This window comes from Prionailurus bengalensis, chromosome E3 (assembly GCF_016509475.1).
Source record: "Prionailurus bengalensis isolate Pbe53 chromosome E3, Fcat_Pben_1.1_paternal_pri, whole genome shotgun sequence".
NCBI lineage: Eukaryota > Metazoa > Chordata > Mammalia > Carnivora > Felidae > Prionailurus > Prionailurus bengalensis.
Genome location: NC_057357.1, coordinates 22,290,404 through 22,304,649, shown reverse-complemented (window position 1 = coordinate 22,304,649; position 14,246 = coordinate 22,290,404). Strand labels below are relative to the sequence as shown.

The following is a 14,246-nucleotide window of genomic DNA, read 5'->3' as shown; positions in this document are numbered from 1 at the left end:
GTTCACGGTTTTTCACCATCGTCCGTGCCGGCACTTAACATCTTGACGGTGAAAATATTTGTAGATATCCAGGATTATTTTCGGAACAGAAATCCGTGCCCGTGGAATTGCTGAGTCAAACGGTCTGCAAAACTCGGTGGATAAAAATCGCTTTTAAACCTCCTAGCCCACCTCAGGTATGCATTCTTCACCTGAGGAGGAAGCAGAGGAGCACAGAGGTTAAATAACTGGCCCAAGGTCAAAAATAATTACAAGTGGCGGATTTCAAAAGCCGCGCGGGGTCATCTTGCTGCGGCAGGGGTAGAATTTGCGATTTAGGATTTTTTTTTTTTTTTTTTTTTTTTTTTTTTTTGGTGTGTTTCGGTGGGGGAGGGGCCGGGCGGCAGGGAAGGAAACTTGTGTCGCAGCAAAGAAGGAGGAGGAGGAGGGGCGGGACTCCAGTCGGATCGCAGCCGGCAGCGGCGAAAGAGGCTGGGCCCGGCGCTCGGCGGGCTCCCCAGCCTCTGTGCGGGGCGCCTAGGAGGCAGTGAACTCCCTCGGGGAGGTCCGGGCCGCCGGCCGCGAGCCGCGCCCGGGCGGTTGCCAAGGGCCCGTCCCGTCAGCGGGGTTAGTTGCTAGGACCTCCATCTTGAGGCCGGCGGCCGCGGCGCCCCCGGAAGGGGTTGCCGAGCGGGGCATTCACTTCCGGTCTGGGGCCTGCGGCGGCGGCGGTGGCGGCGGCGGCGGCAGCGGGTCGGTGTAGAAAATGGCGCTGGTGCAGCGGCTCGGGCCTCTCCCCGCGGCGCTGCGGAGGGCTTGAGGCTCGCGAGCCTCACTCGCCGCGCCCCACTTGCTCGTGCACTTTACACACATGAGGTGAGCAGGGCGGGGGCCTCCCTTCGGGCGGGAGGAGCCTGGGGCGCTGCCGCAGGGCCCGCGACCGCGGGCGGCGGCGGCGGCGGCGGCGGCGGCGGGCGTCCCCGAGACCTCGGGCCTCGACGGGGAGGGGGGGGGCCGCGAGGGCGCCGCTGCGGAGGCCGGGCGGGAGGCCCGAGGGGCCGCGCCGCGCAGCTGGGGCCGGGCCGGGGGCTGCGGCTCGCCCTCGCAGCCCGCCCGCAGTCCGGGCTGCAGCCCCGCAGCTTTGTGAGCACCCCCGGGCTCCCCTCCCCTCCCCCATCCGCCCCGGCGCGAGCCTCTGCCGCAGCAGCTCCGTTTTCACGCGCATCTCTCTCTCCCTCTCTCTCCCCCCCTCTCTCCCCCCTCCCCCTTTTCTTTTCTCTTGCAGAGAATTGGAAGCTAAAGCTACCAAAGACGTAGAAAGGAATCTTAGCAGGTAAGATGGGCGAGCTTCCGTCTGTCGCCCCATTAATCGTGTATTTGCACTCTGGTTCGCCCTTTCTGGGTTTAGAAGTTTCCCCGTGTCATTTTCTTTCGCACGCAGGGAATAGGCAGACGGGAGAAGAGGCCGGAGGGAATACTGGATGGAGGGATTGCGGGGAGATGCGTAATTACGCGTGTGTTCTTTTCTTTGGGAGAGAAAAAAAACAGCGAAAAGCAATTCTTGTAAACTTAGTTAAAGCATTCTCACCCTTTTAGAATTTAATTAGGGGACTTGTGCATTAATTACTATTGTAAATGGTTGCAGGCATTGTGTGACTCATGATTGAGGCGGCCCTTATGGCGGGCTGTCAAACTGTTTTGGCTTCCCCGTTATTACTTTGTAACTCAAATTGTTGCCTTTATAAGAAGATACTATGTTCGCTTCCCCCCCCCCCCCCCAACACGTCGTAGTCAGGCGGATTGTGTTGCACTGGAAACAGTTTTGCCCTTGAACTTGAACAAGCATAAACTGCGTTTTGTTTTCTTTTGAAACTAGGTTTGTGTCTGTGTTCGGTGTGTGCTCTTTTTATCAGCTGGTGGAATAATTAAAAATTTGTTCCCAATGCGTGGTTATCATTTCTATTGGGCCTGAGTGCTGTTGCACTGGTAACTTAAATCATCACCACAAAGGGATTTTTTGTTTTTTTAAACGTTGCCTTAATGGAAATGTTTAGCTTTATGGAGCCATAATCGCTTAAAGCATCAGAGCATTGCACTGTATTTAACTCCTTTTCACATCCATTTCCTCAGTCTTTTTTTTTTTTTTTTTTTTGCCATTTTCTTTTGAATCCTATTGAGAGACTCAGAGAAACTTCTAGATTAACCTTATCAGTGAGCAGCTTTCTTTTTCACTTGGCCAGAGTAAAGTAAAATTTCTCCTGTCTCAGGTCTTAATGGAGTTTGTCCTTGACGACTGTAAGTTTTAGGTTTACGTTATGGTGAGGTTAATAACACGGAATTCAAATCACGTGAATATTTTTTACCACATAAACTCATTCCAAATTGCTGGTCTTTTGAGTTTTATAGATAATTAGTCTGTTAAGGTGATCATTAAAAAATCTTTTCAGTTGGTGAGGGTGGGCATCATTGGCTTACCAAATAAGAGATCTTCTGTTATAATTATGGAGACTGGTTAAAGGAAATTAAGCCTGACAACTTTGACTAAATATCTGTCCTTCGGACATGTAATAAGTTTTGTTGTCAAAACCTTTAAAAAAAATGTTAAGATATGAAACCATGAAAGAAAACAGGTTGAATTTTCAGCAGCAGAAGGGAGATTGGAGTCTCTTTCTCCTTCCTTTTTTGCTTTGTCAGGTGACTCTATCAGTATAATTTCTATGGAGGTTTTCTGGGGCTTAATTAAAAATTGCCTCTACTGTGGGTATAATTTTCATACGCTATTCTAGTTGGATGGAACTGGGAGTCTCCGTATGAGCTATGTATCAGCGTTTGAATCCCGGCTCTGCCACTTGCAGTATGACCTTGACTCTTGGCAAATCACTTAGCCTCTCTGTGTAATCTGTAAAACAAGGGGTTCGGGCCAGCCAGTTGCTCAGGTGTGTGAGGCCCCTTGGGTTGTATAGAAAGGAGTCCAGTGTGACACTTGGCAACAGAGAGCTTGTTCAATCCGGTAGGAAGACTGTAATATGTGCACAAGTAACTAATACAAGGCAGATGATGTAGAGGTCAGGCCACCGTCTCCTGCCATGCTTGAAGATCGAAAAGGAAGGACGAGTATCAAGGAGGTTACAAGGCAGCGTATACTAAGGACCGGGAGAGGGTAGTGTTGCTTAAAGGTTAAAAGTGTTCCGAGGGGGGAGAGGTGCGATTAGGCGGGCAAATGCTTTCTGTCAACTCCATCTCTGTGCTTCCTTTTTCCCATATAAGGAGAGTGTGTCTGTCTGGAGGCATTTGTGCTCTCCCTAGGAAATCCAGGCATTATCCTGTATTCCTTTAGCAAACATGTCTTCGGCATCTTCTGTGTTCCAAACGCAAGGCTAGGCACCTGGGAGGAGAAGAGAAGTAGCTTAATGTACTGAATGCGTACTCTGCCTGGCACACTCTTCTCAAGACTTTACGTGGACTCCTCTGATCCCTGGGTCACTGTGTGAGGTGGGTGCCAGTGGTCCTGTTTTACGGGAATATTCCTGCTCTGAGACAAAGGTTAAGGAACTTTCAGGAGGCCACACCACTAGTAATTGAAGGAGCTGTCAGCTTTAGGTCGTGTCGTATCGTCTGTTACTAGAGACATGGTTCTTTGCCTTGAAAAATTCGAAAATATCTCTGAGGAGGCAGAGACACAGGTACATACAATACTTCCAGACCAGAGCTTCTTAGTCTGGGCTCTGTTGATGTTTTGGACCAGATAGTTTATTATTGTGAGGTCTGCCCTGTGCATTGTGGGGTGTTCAGCAGCATCTGCCTGTAGTACCCCCATCCAGGCGTGACATTCAGAAACGTCTTCAGATATTGCTAAATGTTCTCTGGGGGGCAAAATCACCCCCACAGCTGAGAACCACTATTCTAGATCTTCATGTTCCCCAAAGATAACCAAACATGCAAATTTTTAATGTTAAGTTAATTTTAACGTGTTTTAGTACTGTGGAAGTCCAAATGTTACTGTGTGTACCCCTGTTTTGAACCCTCCAGTCTCTGAATGTCAACGTCATATTGCCGTTCTTCGTTCCCTCTGCCAAGTGGTAGATCCTCAAGACAGCGTGCCAGGTAGCGAGCGAGAGTTAGGATCAGCACAAGACAGAAATTTTGTTTACTTACCCGGGGTAAACTATAGTTCTTTCACAGTTGGCCATTAAAATGGTCACTTTCTGCGGCACCTGGGTGGCTCAGTCGGTTAAATGCCCAGCTTCAGCTCAGGTCATGAGCTCATGGTTCGTGGGTTTGAGCCCTGCGTCGGGCTGTGCTGACGGCTCAGAGCCTGAAGCCTGCTTTGGATTCTGTGTCTCCCTCTCTCTCTGCCCCTCCCCTGCTCATGCTCTGTCTCTCAAAACTAAATAAACATTAAAAGAATTTTAAATTGTCACTTTATGTCAGTATCATGGGCATTGAAAAGAGGAAACTGTAACATCTAGATGGGGGTGGTCACATTGGAATGGAACTTTAAAGGATAGAATCACTTTTGAAAGGCAGAGAGAAGGGCAGTGTGAGAACAACAGAACTGAAGGCACAAAATCCAGGAAGTACAGGGAATTTTGAAATAGCAGTGGGTAGTTTGGTTGGATTGGCATACAAGAGCAGGGACGGGTGCAGTATTAGGTTGAGGACTTTGGGCATAGATCTTTCAGTAGTGTGGAGCTATCATACGCTCTTGGGGAGGGTAGTGTGATATGCTAGAATAATGGTAACTTGTGATGTGGGCTGGAGGTGTGGGAGGCCCGGATTACAGTGGTGGTAGAAAAGGCGTGAGAGTGGGAGATACTGAGGAAGTGCAGTCTGGGATTTGGCAAGTAACTAACCTGGGTTTAGTTGTGAGAGGGGACTAGACATACCGGGGTCTCCGTTTTGGATGAATGGGAGATTGACTCAGCCTCTGAACAGAATAGAGGTCAGAACAGAAATAGGAATTTGGTGAGAGAAGATAGTAAGTTACATTTTTGAGTTGTAAAAAAAATTTTTCGAATGCAACTGATCTAATTTTAAAAACTCTTTTGCAGGCCATAGCCATAGAATCATTGGGTATTTAGAGCTAGACCATGACATCAGAGAGACCAGCCAGTATTCTGAGCCCTTCTTCTTCTTCTTTTTTTTTTTTTTTTTGTTTATTTATTTATTTTGTGGGGGAGGGGCAGGGAGAGAGGGAGACACAAAATCCCAAGCAGGTTCTGTGGAATCAGCATAGAGCCCTACATGGGGCTCGAACCCGCAAACCGTGAGGTCAGGACCTGAGCCGAAATCACGAGTCAAACACTTAACCGACTAAGCCACCCAGGTGCCCCATGACCCCTGTTTTACAGATGAGAAAGCTATGGTTGAGATAGATCTAGTAACGCAGTCAAGGTTATATTCTCTCAAGTGACAGATCTGGAATTCCAACAGGCCTCTCACCTCTATCGAGTTCTTGCAGCTGAGCAATATTTTATTTTATATTGCACAGTAAAAAAATGATAACTTTGGTTTCTCCTTTCGGGAAATGTAAAAACAATTATCTCAATGTATTTTGTGCTCATTGTAGTTAATTTGTTATAATGTAGGGTATATCATCTAAAGTAAAAGTTACATGTTTCATGTTAGCTGATTTCACCCCCCCCCCCCAACAAAGCAGCTATTGAATGCTATCATTTAAGAAAATTTGTTAAAGACGCTGCGATGCCATATAAAATAGCATCTAAACTGGGACATTGTTGTCTGAGGCACTTTTGCCTGGGACAGGTGCTCCGTAAAAAAAGACTAGGGACGGCAGGAATGAACCAGGATAGCAGGTCTCCCTAGATAAGGTGGACCCTGCTCTTGTAACTCATCAGCCTTTAGCTGCAAAAAAAAAAAAAAAAAAAAAATTGCCTTCTGATTTTTGTTATGCTTTTCTGTTGCCTTCCTGTGATATGGTTTGGAGGCCAGCAAATTCATAATGGTAGATTTCTTTCTAGTTTAATTTGGCAGCTATGCGGTAAATCAATTGATAGAATAAATGAATCAAACCGTAAGCTTAGTTTAAAAATGCATAACAACCCTCTGTGGAAAATTTAAATATGAACGTCATTAAAAAGTCTGAGTACTACTCTGTAACCTCTTGTGTTTTTGGCATCTGAAGTAAGTCTGCAAGTAATAATTAAAATCCCTTACAGTTCTCTTTTTCTGACTTCAAAAGTACTGCCCATGATTGGAGAGACTAAAATAGAATGTGCTGTATGTATTCTCTTCAGACTGTCTTTTGATAGGTCTCTCACTCAAAGTCGAGAAAATGACCTCCCATTTAAAATTTTTAAAAGGTAGTTCTAATCTTCAGCAAAATAGCAAGAATAGTGCAGTGAACACCTGTATCTCTTCCTAGGTTTACCCATTATTAATCTTTTGCCATAGAGTTTTATCATGCCAGTTCACGCCTAAGTAAGACAATGTGTACCTCCTAAGAACCAGGGCATTCTACATAACCATCGCATTGTCATGCACGGGTAAGTTTAACTTTGTTGCAATGCCATTCTGTCCATATTCACATTTTCCCAGTCATCCAACTAATGTCTTTTTTTTTTTTTTTTTAATGCTTATTTATCTTTGAGAGAGAGCGAGAAAGAGACGAGAGAGCGCACACGAGCACGCACCAGTGGGGGAGGTTTATAGAGAGAGAGGGAGACACAGAATCCGAGGCAGGCTCCAGACTCTGAGCTGTCAGCACAGGGCCCGACGCGGTGCTTGAATCCACGAACCGTGACATCATGACCTCAGCCGAAGTCAGACACTCAACTGACCTAGCCCCCCAGGAGCCCCAGTAATGTCTTTATGAATATGTTGGTTTCCCTCTCTAAATTCCTTAATCCAGGGTTGCTTTTAGTTGTCTGTAATTTCCTTATGTCAGGAGCACTCCTTTATCCTCTCCTTCTCCTTTTTTGCAGGCTTCAGTTTGGATTTTTCTGATGGTTCCTATAAGATTAGATTCAGTTAAACCTCTTCGGCAGGAATAGTACATAGGTGATGTGTTGTCACTAGGTCACATCAGACTCCTTCCCCCACTGTTTTTAAACAGATTAACTGAAAGTTGACCCTGTACTTTTACCTTTACGTTAACTCAGTGTTTCTTTTCGTTTTCGGATATGTTGACAATTAGTTTAAACTGAGATATCATTTTAAATAGTTGAGGTTACGATAATTACAGGTCTTCATGTTTAAACTGATCGCTTGTAACGATTGTAGCTTTCTTGAAGGGTCATTCTGAAGGTAGCTCCCTAACTGTTAGACATAAAAGTTGCTTGTTTTCAACTATGACCAGTGATAACCTTGGTAAGAAAATGAAACATAGGGCCTGGCTCGTGATCTGCTTCCTGAAAAAGGATGCCACCAGAACCGAGATTCTCATCCTGGATTCCACACAGGGATACAGATGGCATGAGGTAGTTTGAAAAATTGAATGTGTGCTTTAAAAAAAAAAGGACCTTAGCATTTATCGGATTTCAAAAGGTCATGGCTCCCCAAAGAGTAAGAGACAGTGTGTTACAGGGAGGGTATCAGGGAGCTGAATACTCTCAACAAAAAGGGAGATTTTAAGATTCAAAGAGAGAGAGTAACGTTTGACAGAGGCCTAGTTTCTCTCTTCAAAAAAAAAAAAAAAACCCACAAAAAACCATGGAAGTAAATATAGTTTAAATGTCTTATGAAGGTGGTCTTATTTTAAAAACGATTTGCATACTCTGGGTGTGTGAGTTGGCTCTGAAGCAGAAATCCTAGCCTTTCTACTCTTGTAACTAGGGGAGAGCATTTTGAATTTGCAGTAGTATGTTGTGTGGCAATGACTCAGCTGACTTCCCGTCTCCGATGGAGCGTTCACAACAGATTGAAACCTGGTTAAGGAATTTTATACTTGGAACCTTACAAGATATTTTCCGCAAACAGCAATTGATTGGATTGGTATAGTAACCAACAAGATTCAACCAAGTCACTTATTTTGCTGTTCTTACTAGTGGTTTTGAGTCAGCTAGCATTTACTGAGCAGCTTGACGCACCGATCGTTGAATATTTTTATAATTTTGACATCTGTGTTTTGTTGACTTTGGTCTTTTCTTATTCTTTTGAAGTGTCCCTGCGAAACACAAGGCATTAGTGCTGTGTGGTGCTTAAATATGCACCAGTCTTAAATGTGATTTTAAGCATTACTCCACTGCTTGATAATTGTCAGAGAAACATGTTTTACTTAGTATTTCTACTTGTGAAGCTCCAGGTGATGTGAGGTGTATGTGTGCATGAGACTTTTCCCACATGAAGATAGGAAGGGGCATAAAGAGCATCCTCTCTGCTGCTGCAAGTTAATCGTCCTCAAGCGACAGTTCTGAGCGTGTCCCTCACTATTTAGAAACCTTTCCTGGCTCCCCAGTGACTCTGGAATTTAAGCATAGACTCGTGTCTATGCTCAGCTTATCTATCTCTTTAGTGTTATCCAATCTATTCTTGCCCTATCCTCAACTTTTACTGCAAACGTTTCTGTTAATTTCTCCCTCCGTTTTTTATTTTATTTTATTTTTTTTTTAGAATTTTTTTAATGTTTATTTTTGAAGGAGAGAGAGACAGAGTAAGAGCAGGGGAGGGGCAGAGAGAGAGAGGGAGACACAGAATGTGAAGCAGGCTCCAGGCTCTGAGCTGTCAGCACAGAGCCCGACGCGGGGCTCAAACTCACAAACCGCGAGATCATGACCTGAGCCGAAGTCGGACGCTCAACCAGCTGAGCCACCCAGGCGCCCCTCTCCCTCCATTTTTTAAATAGCAACTTTATTGAGATACAGTTTACATACCATTAAATTCAACCTTGTAAAGTATACAATTCTGTGGGGTTTAGTATATTCATAGTTGTGCAATTATCACAACTGCCTAATTCCAGAATATTTTTATCATTGCCTAACGCCCCCCACACCCCCGCCAAAAAAACCCCTGTGCTTTATAGCAATCATTCCCCATTCACTCCTCCATGTTGTAGCATGCATCAGTTTATGGGTGAAAAACATTCCATTGTGCATCTATAACACATTTTCTCTTTTTTTTTTGTTTTTATTTATTTACGTAATTTTTCCACCCAGTGTAGGGCTTGAACTTGCAACCCAAGATCAAGAGTTGCATGCTTCTCTGACTGAGCTAGCCAGGGCCCCAATATACCACATTTTCTTTATCCATTCATCGTTTGATGGGTGTTAGAGTTTTCACTTTAGGGCTATTATGAATAATGATGCTGTGAACAGTCCTGTACAGGTGTTGGTGTGGCCATGATGTTTTCAGTTCTCTTGGGTGCCTACTTAGAAGTGGCAGTGCTGTGTCATATGGGAATTCTGTGTTTGACTTTCTGAGGAGCTGCCAGACTGTCTTCAAAGCATCTGAACCATTTTACATCCGCACCAGCTCTGTATGAGGATTCCAGTGTCTCAACATCTTCACCAACACTTCTTATTCTTTTTTATTATTGTCATCTTGGTATGAAGTGGTATCTCATTGTGGTTTTGATTTTTTGATTTGCATTTCGTTAATAACTAATAATGTGAGCATCTTTATGTGCTTATTGGCCATTTGTGTATCTGATTTGGGGAAATCTCTATTTAAATCCTGTGTCCATTTTAAAATTTGGTTCTTTTTGTTGAGTTATAAGGGGTCTTTTTTTAATTTTTTTTTTTTTGTAAGATTTGATTTTTAAGTAATCTCTTAAAGATCCCAAGGTGGGTCTTGAATTTACACAGCCTGGAGATCCAGAGTTGCAGCCTCTACTGAGCCAGCCAGGCACCCCATAAGGGTTCTTTATATATTCTAGATACAAGTCTTGTGTTAGATACACGGTTTGTAAATATTTTCTCCCATTCTGTGGGTTGCCTTTTTTCTTGATGTCCCTTGAAGCACAAAAGTTTTAAAATTCGGTATGTCCAGTTTACCGTCTTAACCAAATCTGAGTGTACCTTTTAGTGACATCAAGTGCATTACATTCACCATGTTGTGCAGCCGTCACCACCAGCCGTCTCCACTGCCCTTCTCATCTTGCAAAATTGAAACTCTGTACCTATTAAACAATAACTCCCCATTCTCCCATACCCTCAACTGCCGGCAACCACTATTCTACTTGCTATCTCTGAATTTCACTGTTCCAGGTGCCTCATGTGAGTGGAATCATATGTTTTTCCTTCTGTGGTTGACTTATTTCTCTTAGCATAACGTTTTCTTTTTTTAAAAAAAAATTTTTTTTTCAACGTTTATTTATTTTTGGGACAGAGAGAGACAGAGCATGAACGGGGGAGGGGCAGAGAGAGAGGGAGACACAGAATCGGAAACAGGCTCTAGGCTCTGAGCCATCAGCCCAGAGCCTGACGTGGGGCTCGAACTCACGGACCGCGAGATCGTGACCTGGCTGAAGTCGGACGCTTAACCGACTGCGCCACCCAGGCACCCCAGCATAACGTTTTCAAGGTTCATCCATGTCATAGCACATCGGTCAATTGATTTTTGTATGTTGATCCTGTACCCTGCAGCTGTGCTGAACTTGTTTATTATTCCTACTAGTCGGGGGTGTGTGTGTGTGTGTGTGTGTGTGTGTGTATTTAGGACTCTCACTCTATATATAACATCGTATCGGTGAATAGAGATGGTTTTATAACTTCCTTTCCAGTCTCAGTGCTTTTTATTTACTTTTCCTGCCCAATTTTTCTGAATAGAATCTACAGTACGGTGTTGAATAGAAGTTGGCAAGAGTGGACTTCTGGTCTCGTTTCTCATCTTGGAGGAAAAGCATTCAGTCCTAACCATTATGTATGTTATGAGCTGGCAGCTTTTTGTAGATGGCCTTTATCAGGTTAAGGAGGTTTCCTTCTATTTCTAGTTTGAGTGTTTTAACTTGTCATGAAAGGATGGATTTTGTCAAATGCCTTTTCTGTGTCTAGTGAGATCACCGTGTGGTTTTTGCCCATTGTTCTATTACACTGTTGTATTCCATCAGTTTTCATATGCTAAACCAACCTTGCATTCCAGGGACAAATCCCACTTGGGCACTGTGATTAGTACTTTTTATACGTTGCTGGATTGGGTTTATTAGTCTTCTGTTGACGACTTGTGTCTGTATTCATAAGTGTTATTGGTCTGTAGTTTTGATATCTTTGTCTCCTTTTGGTACCTGGTACTTTGTTTGGTCTGGTTTGGAATCTAGGGTCTTGAATTGTTGTTCTGGCATCTACCTCATTTTTCATTGTGCTGTAATAATTGTTTTTATGTATTCGCTTCTGTTTTCATTTTGTCTTTTTAATTTTTTTTCCATCTTTATAAAGGCAGGATTGACAATTGAAATAATTTCATCCCCTGCCCCACCAGTGGTTAGTGCATTGCCCTTGTGTGCTGTTGTTTTGTTTTTAAGATACTGAAACCTAACTCTGTGTAAGTTGAAGGTGTACAGTGTGCTGATACAATGTTTATATATTGCAGTGTGATTACCACCATAGTGTTAGCTAACACCTCTAATCATGTCACATAATTAGCATTCCTTTTTTGTGCGAACATTTGAGATCTAGTCTTTTAGCAACTTTGAAGCGTATACTACAGTATTGTTGGCTGTAATCACTATTCTGTTCATCAGATTTCCAGAATTTACTCCTGTTCTAATTGCAGGTTTGTATATTTTAACCACTTCTCCCCAATCCCCCCATTCCCTGGCTCCTGGTAACCACCGTTCTGCTTTGTTTCTAGAAGTTCAGCTTTTTTAAGATTCCACGTATAAGTGATATCTATAGTGTTTGTCTTTCTCTGTTGACTTCTTTCACTTAGCACAATGCCCTAAGGCCCATCTAGTTATTGCCAATGGCAGAATTTCCTTCTTTCTTTCGGCTGAATAGTATTCCATTGTGTACACACCCACACCCACACACATCCCACATCTCCATCATTCACTGATGGACACTTAGGTTGTTTCCATATCTTGGCTATTGTGAATCATGCTGCAGTAAACATGGGAGTGCAGATATCTTTTTGATATCTTGTTTATATTTCCTTTGGAAATACACCCAGAAGTGGGATCACCGGGTCATTGGTAGTCGTATTTTTAATTTTTCTGTAAGTTTATTTATTTTGAGAGAGAGAGCACAAGTGGGGGAAGAACAGAGAGAGAATCCCATGCAGGCTCCACACTGTCAGGCACAGACCCAGATGTGAGGCCTGAGCTCATGAACCATGAGATCATGACTTGAGCCCAAATCAAGAGTCAGACGCTTAACCAATTGAGCCACTCAGGCGCCCCTGTATTTTTAATTTTTTGAGGAGCTTCAAGACTGTTTTCCGTAGTGGGTTCACCAGTTTACATTCCCAGCAGCGCACAAAGGGTTCCTCTTCTACTTGTTCTCACCAACACTTGTTGTCTTTTGTCTTCTTGATGAGAGCCATTCAGAGAGGTGCATCAGTTCTGTTTTCTGCTGTACGTTCTCCCTTCTTCAGTTTGCACCCTTCCTTGTGTCCTAACCTTAGCCTTATTTAGTGCAGGATTTTGGATCTCAGTCTTGTAGCTAATGAGGAGTGTACACTTATTATGTGTGTCCATTAAGCACTTTCTCTGCATTACCTAATTTAACCTTTACAACAACCCTTGGGAGGAGGTATAATTTGAGACTTCTCATAAAGGGGGAGATGGAGGTTTGAGAGAAAAGAAACAAGTTGCTTACACAAGTAGATATTGGAGATTGAAGCGCATAAGTAGGATCGTCCTTACGTAGAATGTGGGTAGAAGAGTGGAAAGAACACATATTTGGTGGTGGGGATCAGGTTAGAGTGTTAGTAAAAAGCAAGGAAGCAGGCGTTTAATTGCAGTGCCCAATGCTGGGGAGTACAATACAAGTAGAACTGGTTTTGCCTTCAGAGCAGCAAGCAGTCCTATTTGGAAGAGTGAGATTAACATCTGAAACAATTAGAAAATGAGCATCGTTTAATTAGAGGTCAAGAGTGAGGTTTGTGTGAGTTGGAAAGAATCCTGAAGGAACTAGTAATTAAGCCTCAGAAGAGTAGAGTTTAGGAGAGTAATTTAGCAAACCAGGTTTTGGGACAGCCTTACCCCACTACCATATACCATACAAGTCACTTAGACTTTCTGATCATTGGTTTCTTTAAGTTTCAAACGGGAATGGCGTCAATTCTGTGTGTCAGAATTGCAGGTTCAAATAGGTAATCTCTCAGAGCACTTGCAGACTATAGGGTGCTTCTGTCATTGTGGTGGGGTGTCTGTTCTCCTGTTTCTAATTTCACTGACTGTCCTCAACCTGAGCTTTTTATTTTAAGGGCTTTAAAAAAAAAAAAAAAAAGTTTATATGTTTAGAGGGAGCGTGGGCGGCGAGGGCAGAATCCCAAGCAGACTCCACACTCAGCGTGGAGCCCACCGTGAGGTTCGATCCCATAACCTTAGAATCAAGAGTTGGATGCTTGACCAACTGAGCCACCCAGGTACCCCTGAGCTTTTAATTTTAAAATAATTTCAGATTTAGAGAAATTTTACAAGAATAGATCAAAGAATTCTTGAATATCCTTCACCTGTATTCCTCAAATGCTAACATTTAACCACATTTGTTTTATCATTTTCTCTTTTTACATCTATACTGCTTTTTTTCTGAACCCTTTTATATTTATTTATTTATTTATTTATTTATTTATTTATTTATTTCAACGTTTATTTATTTTTGGGACAGAGAGAGACAGAGCATGAACGGGGGAGGGGCAGAGAGAGAGGGAGACACAGAATCGGAAACAGGCTCCAGGCTCTGAGCCATCAGCCCAGAGCCTGACGCGGGGCTCGAACTCACGGACCGCGAGATCGTGACCTGGCTGAAGTCGGACGCTTAACCGACTGCGCCACCCAGGCGCCCCTTTCTGAACCCTTTTAGAGTGACTTGGAAGCATGTTGCCTCTTTAGCCCCAAAAACTTTTATGTAGTTATTTCCTAAAATCAACGACATGTCTTAATAACTGTACAGTACCATTATCAAAATTGGGGAAGTAATATCGGTGCAGGTCTTAAGAGTAAAGCTATAGACCTTACTCAGATTTTGCCAGTTGTCTCAATAATGCCTTTTAGAGCAAATAAAAAACAAAACAAAACTGTTCTCATTGGAGATTCAGCCCAGGAACACAGTTTGCATTTAGTTTTCATGTTCGATTAGTCACTGGCATTCTGGAAGTTTCTCAGTCTTTGTTTTTTAAGACCTTGAAATTTTTTAAAGAGTACAGGCTAG

General features: G+C 43.4%; 1 protein-coding gene across 1 annotated transcript in view; it reads left to right on the top strand.

Moving 5' to 3' along the window:
* Positions 1–224: 224 nt before the first annotated feature.
* TNRC6A (trinucleotide repeat containing adaptor 6A) overlaps positions 225–14,246 on the top strand; it is a 101,476-nt gene continuing 87,454 nt past the window's right edge. Inside the window, 2 exon segments of the mRNA XM_043560266.1 lie at positions 225–855; positions 1,265–1,312. Of these exon segments, the coding sequence (XP_043416201.1) occupies positions 851–855; positions 1,265–1,312 (53 nt within the window). The 5' untranslated portion in view covers positions 225–850.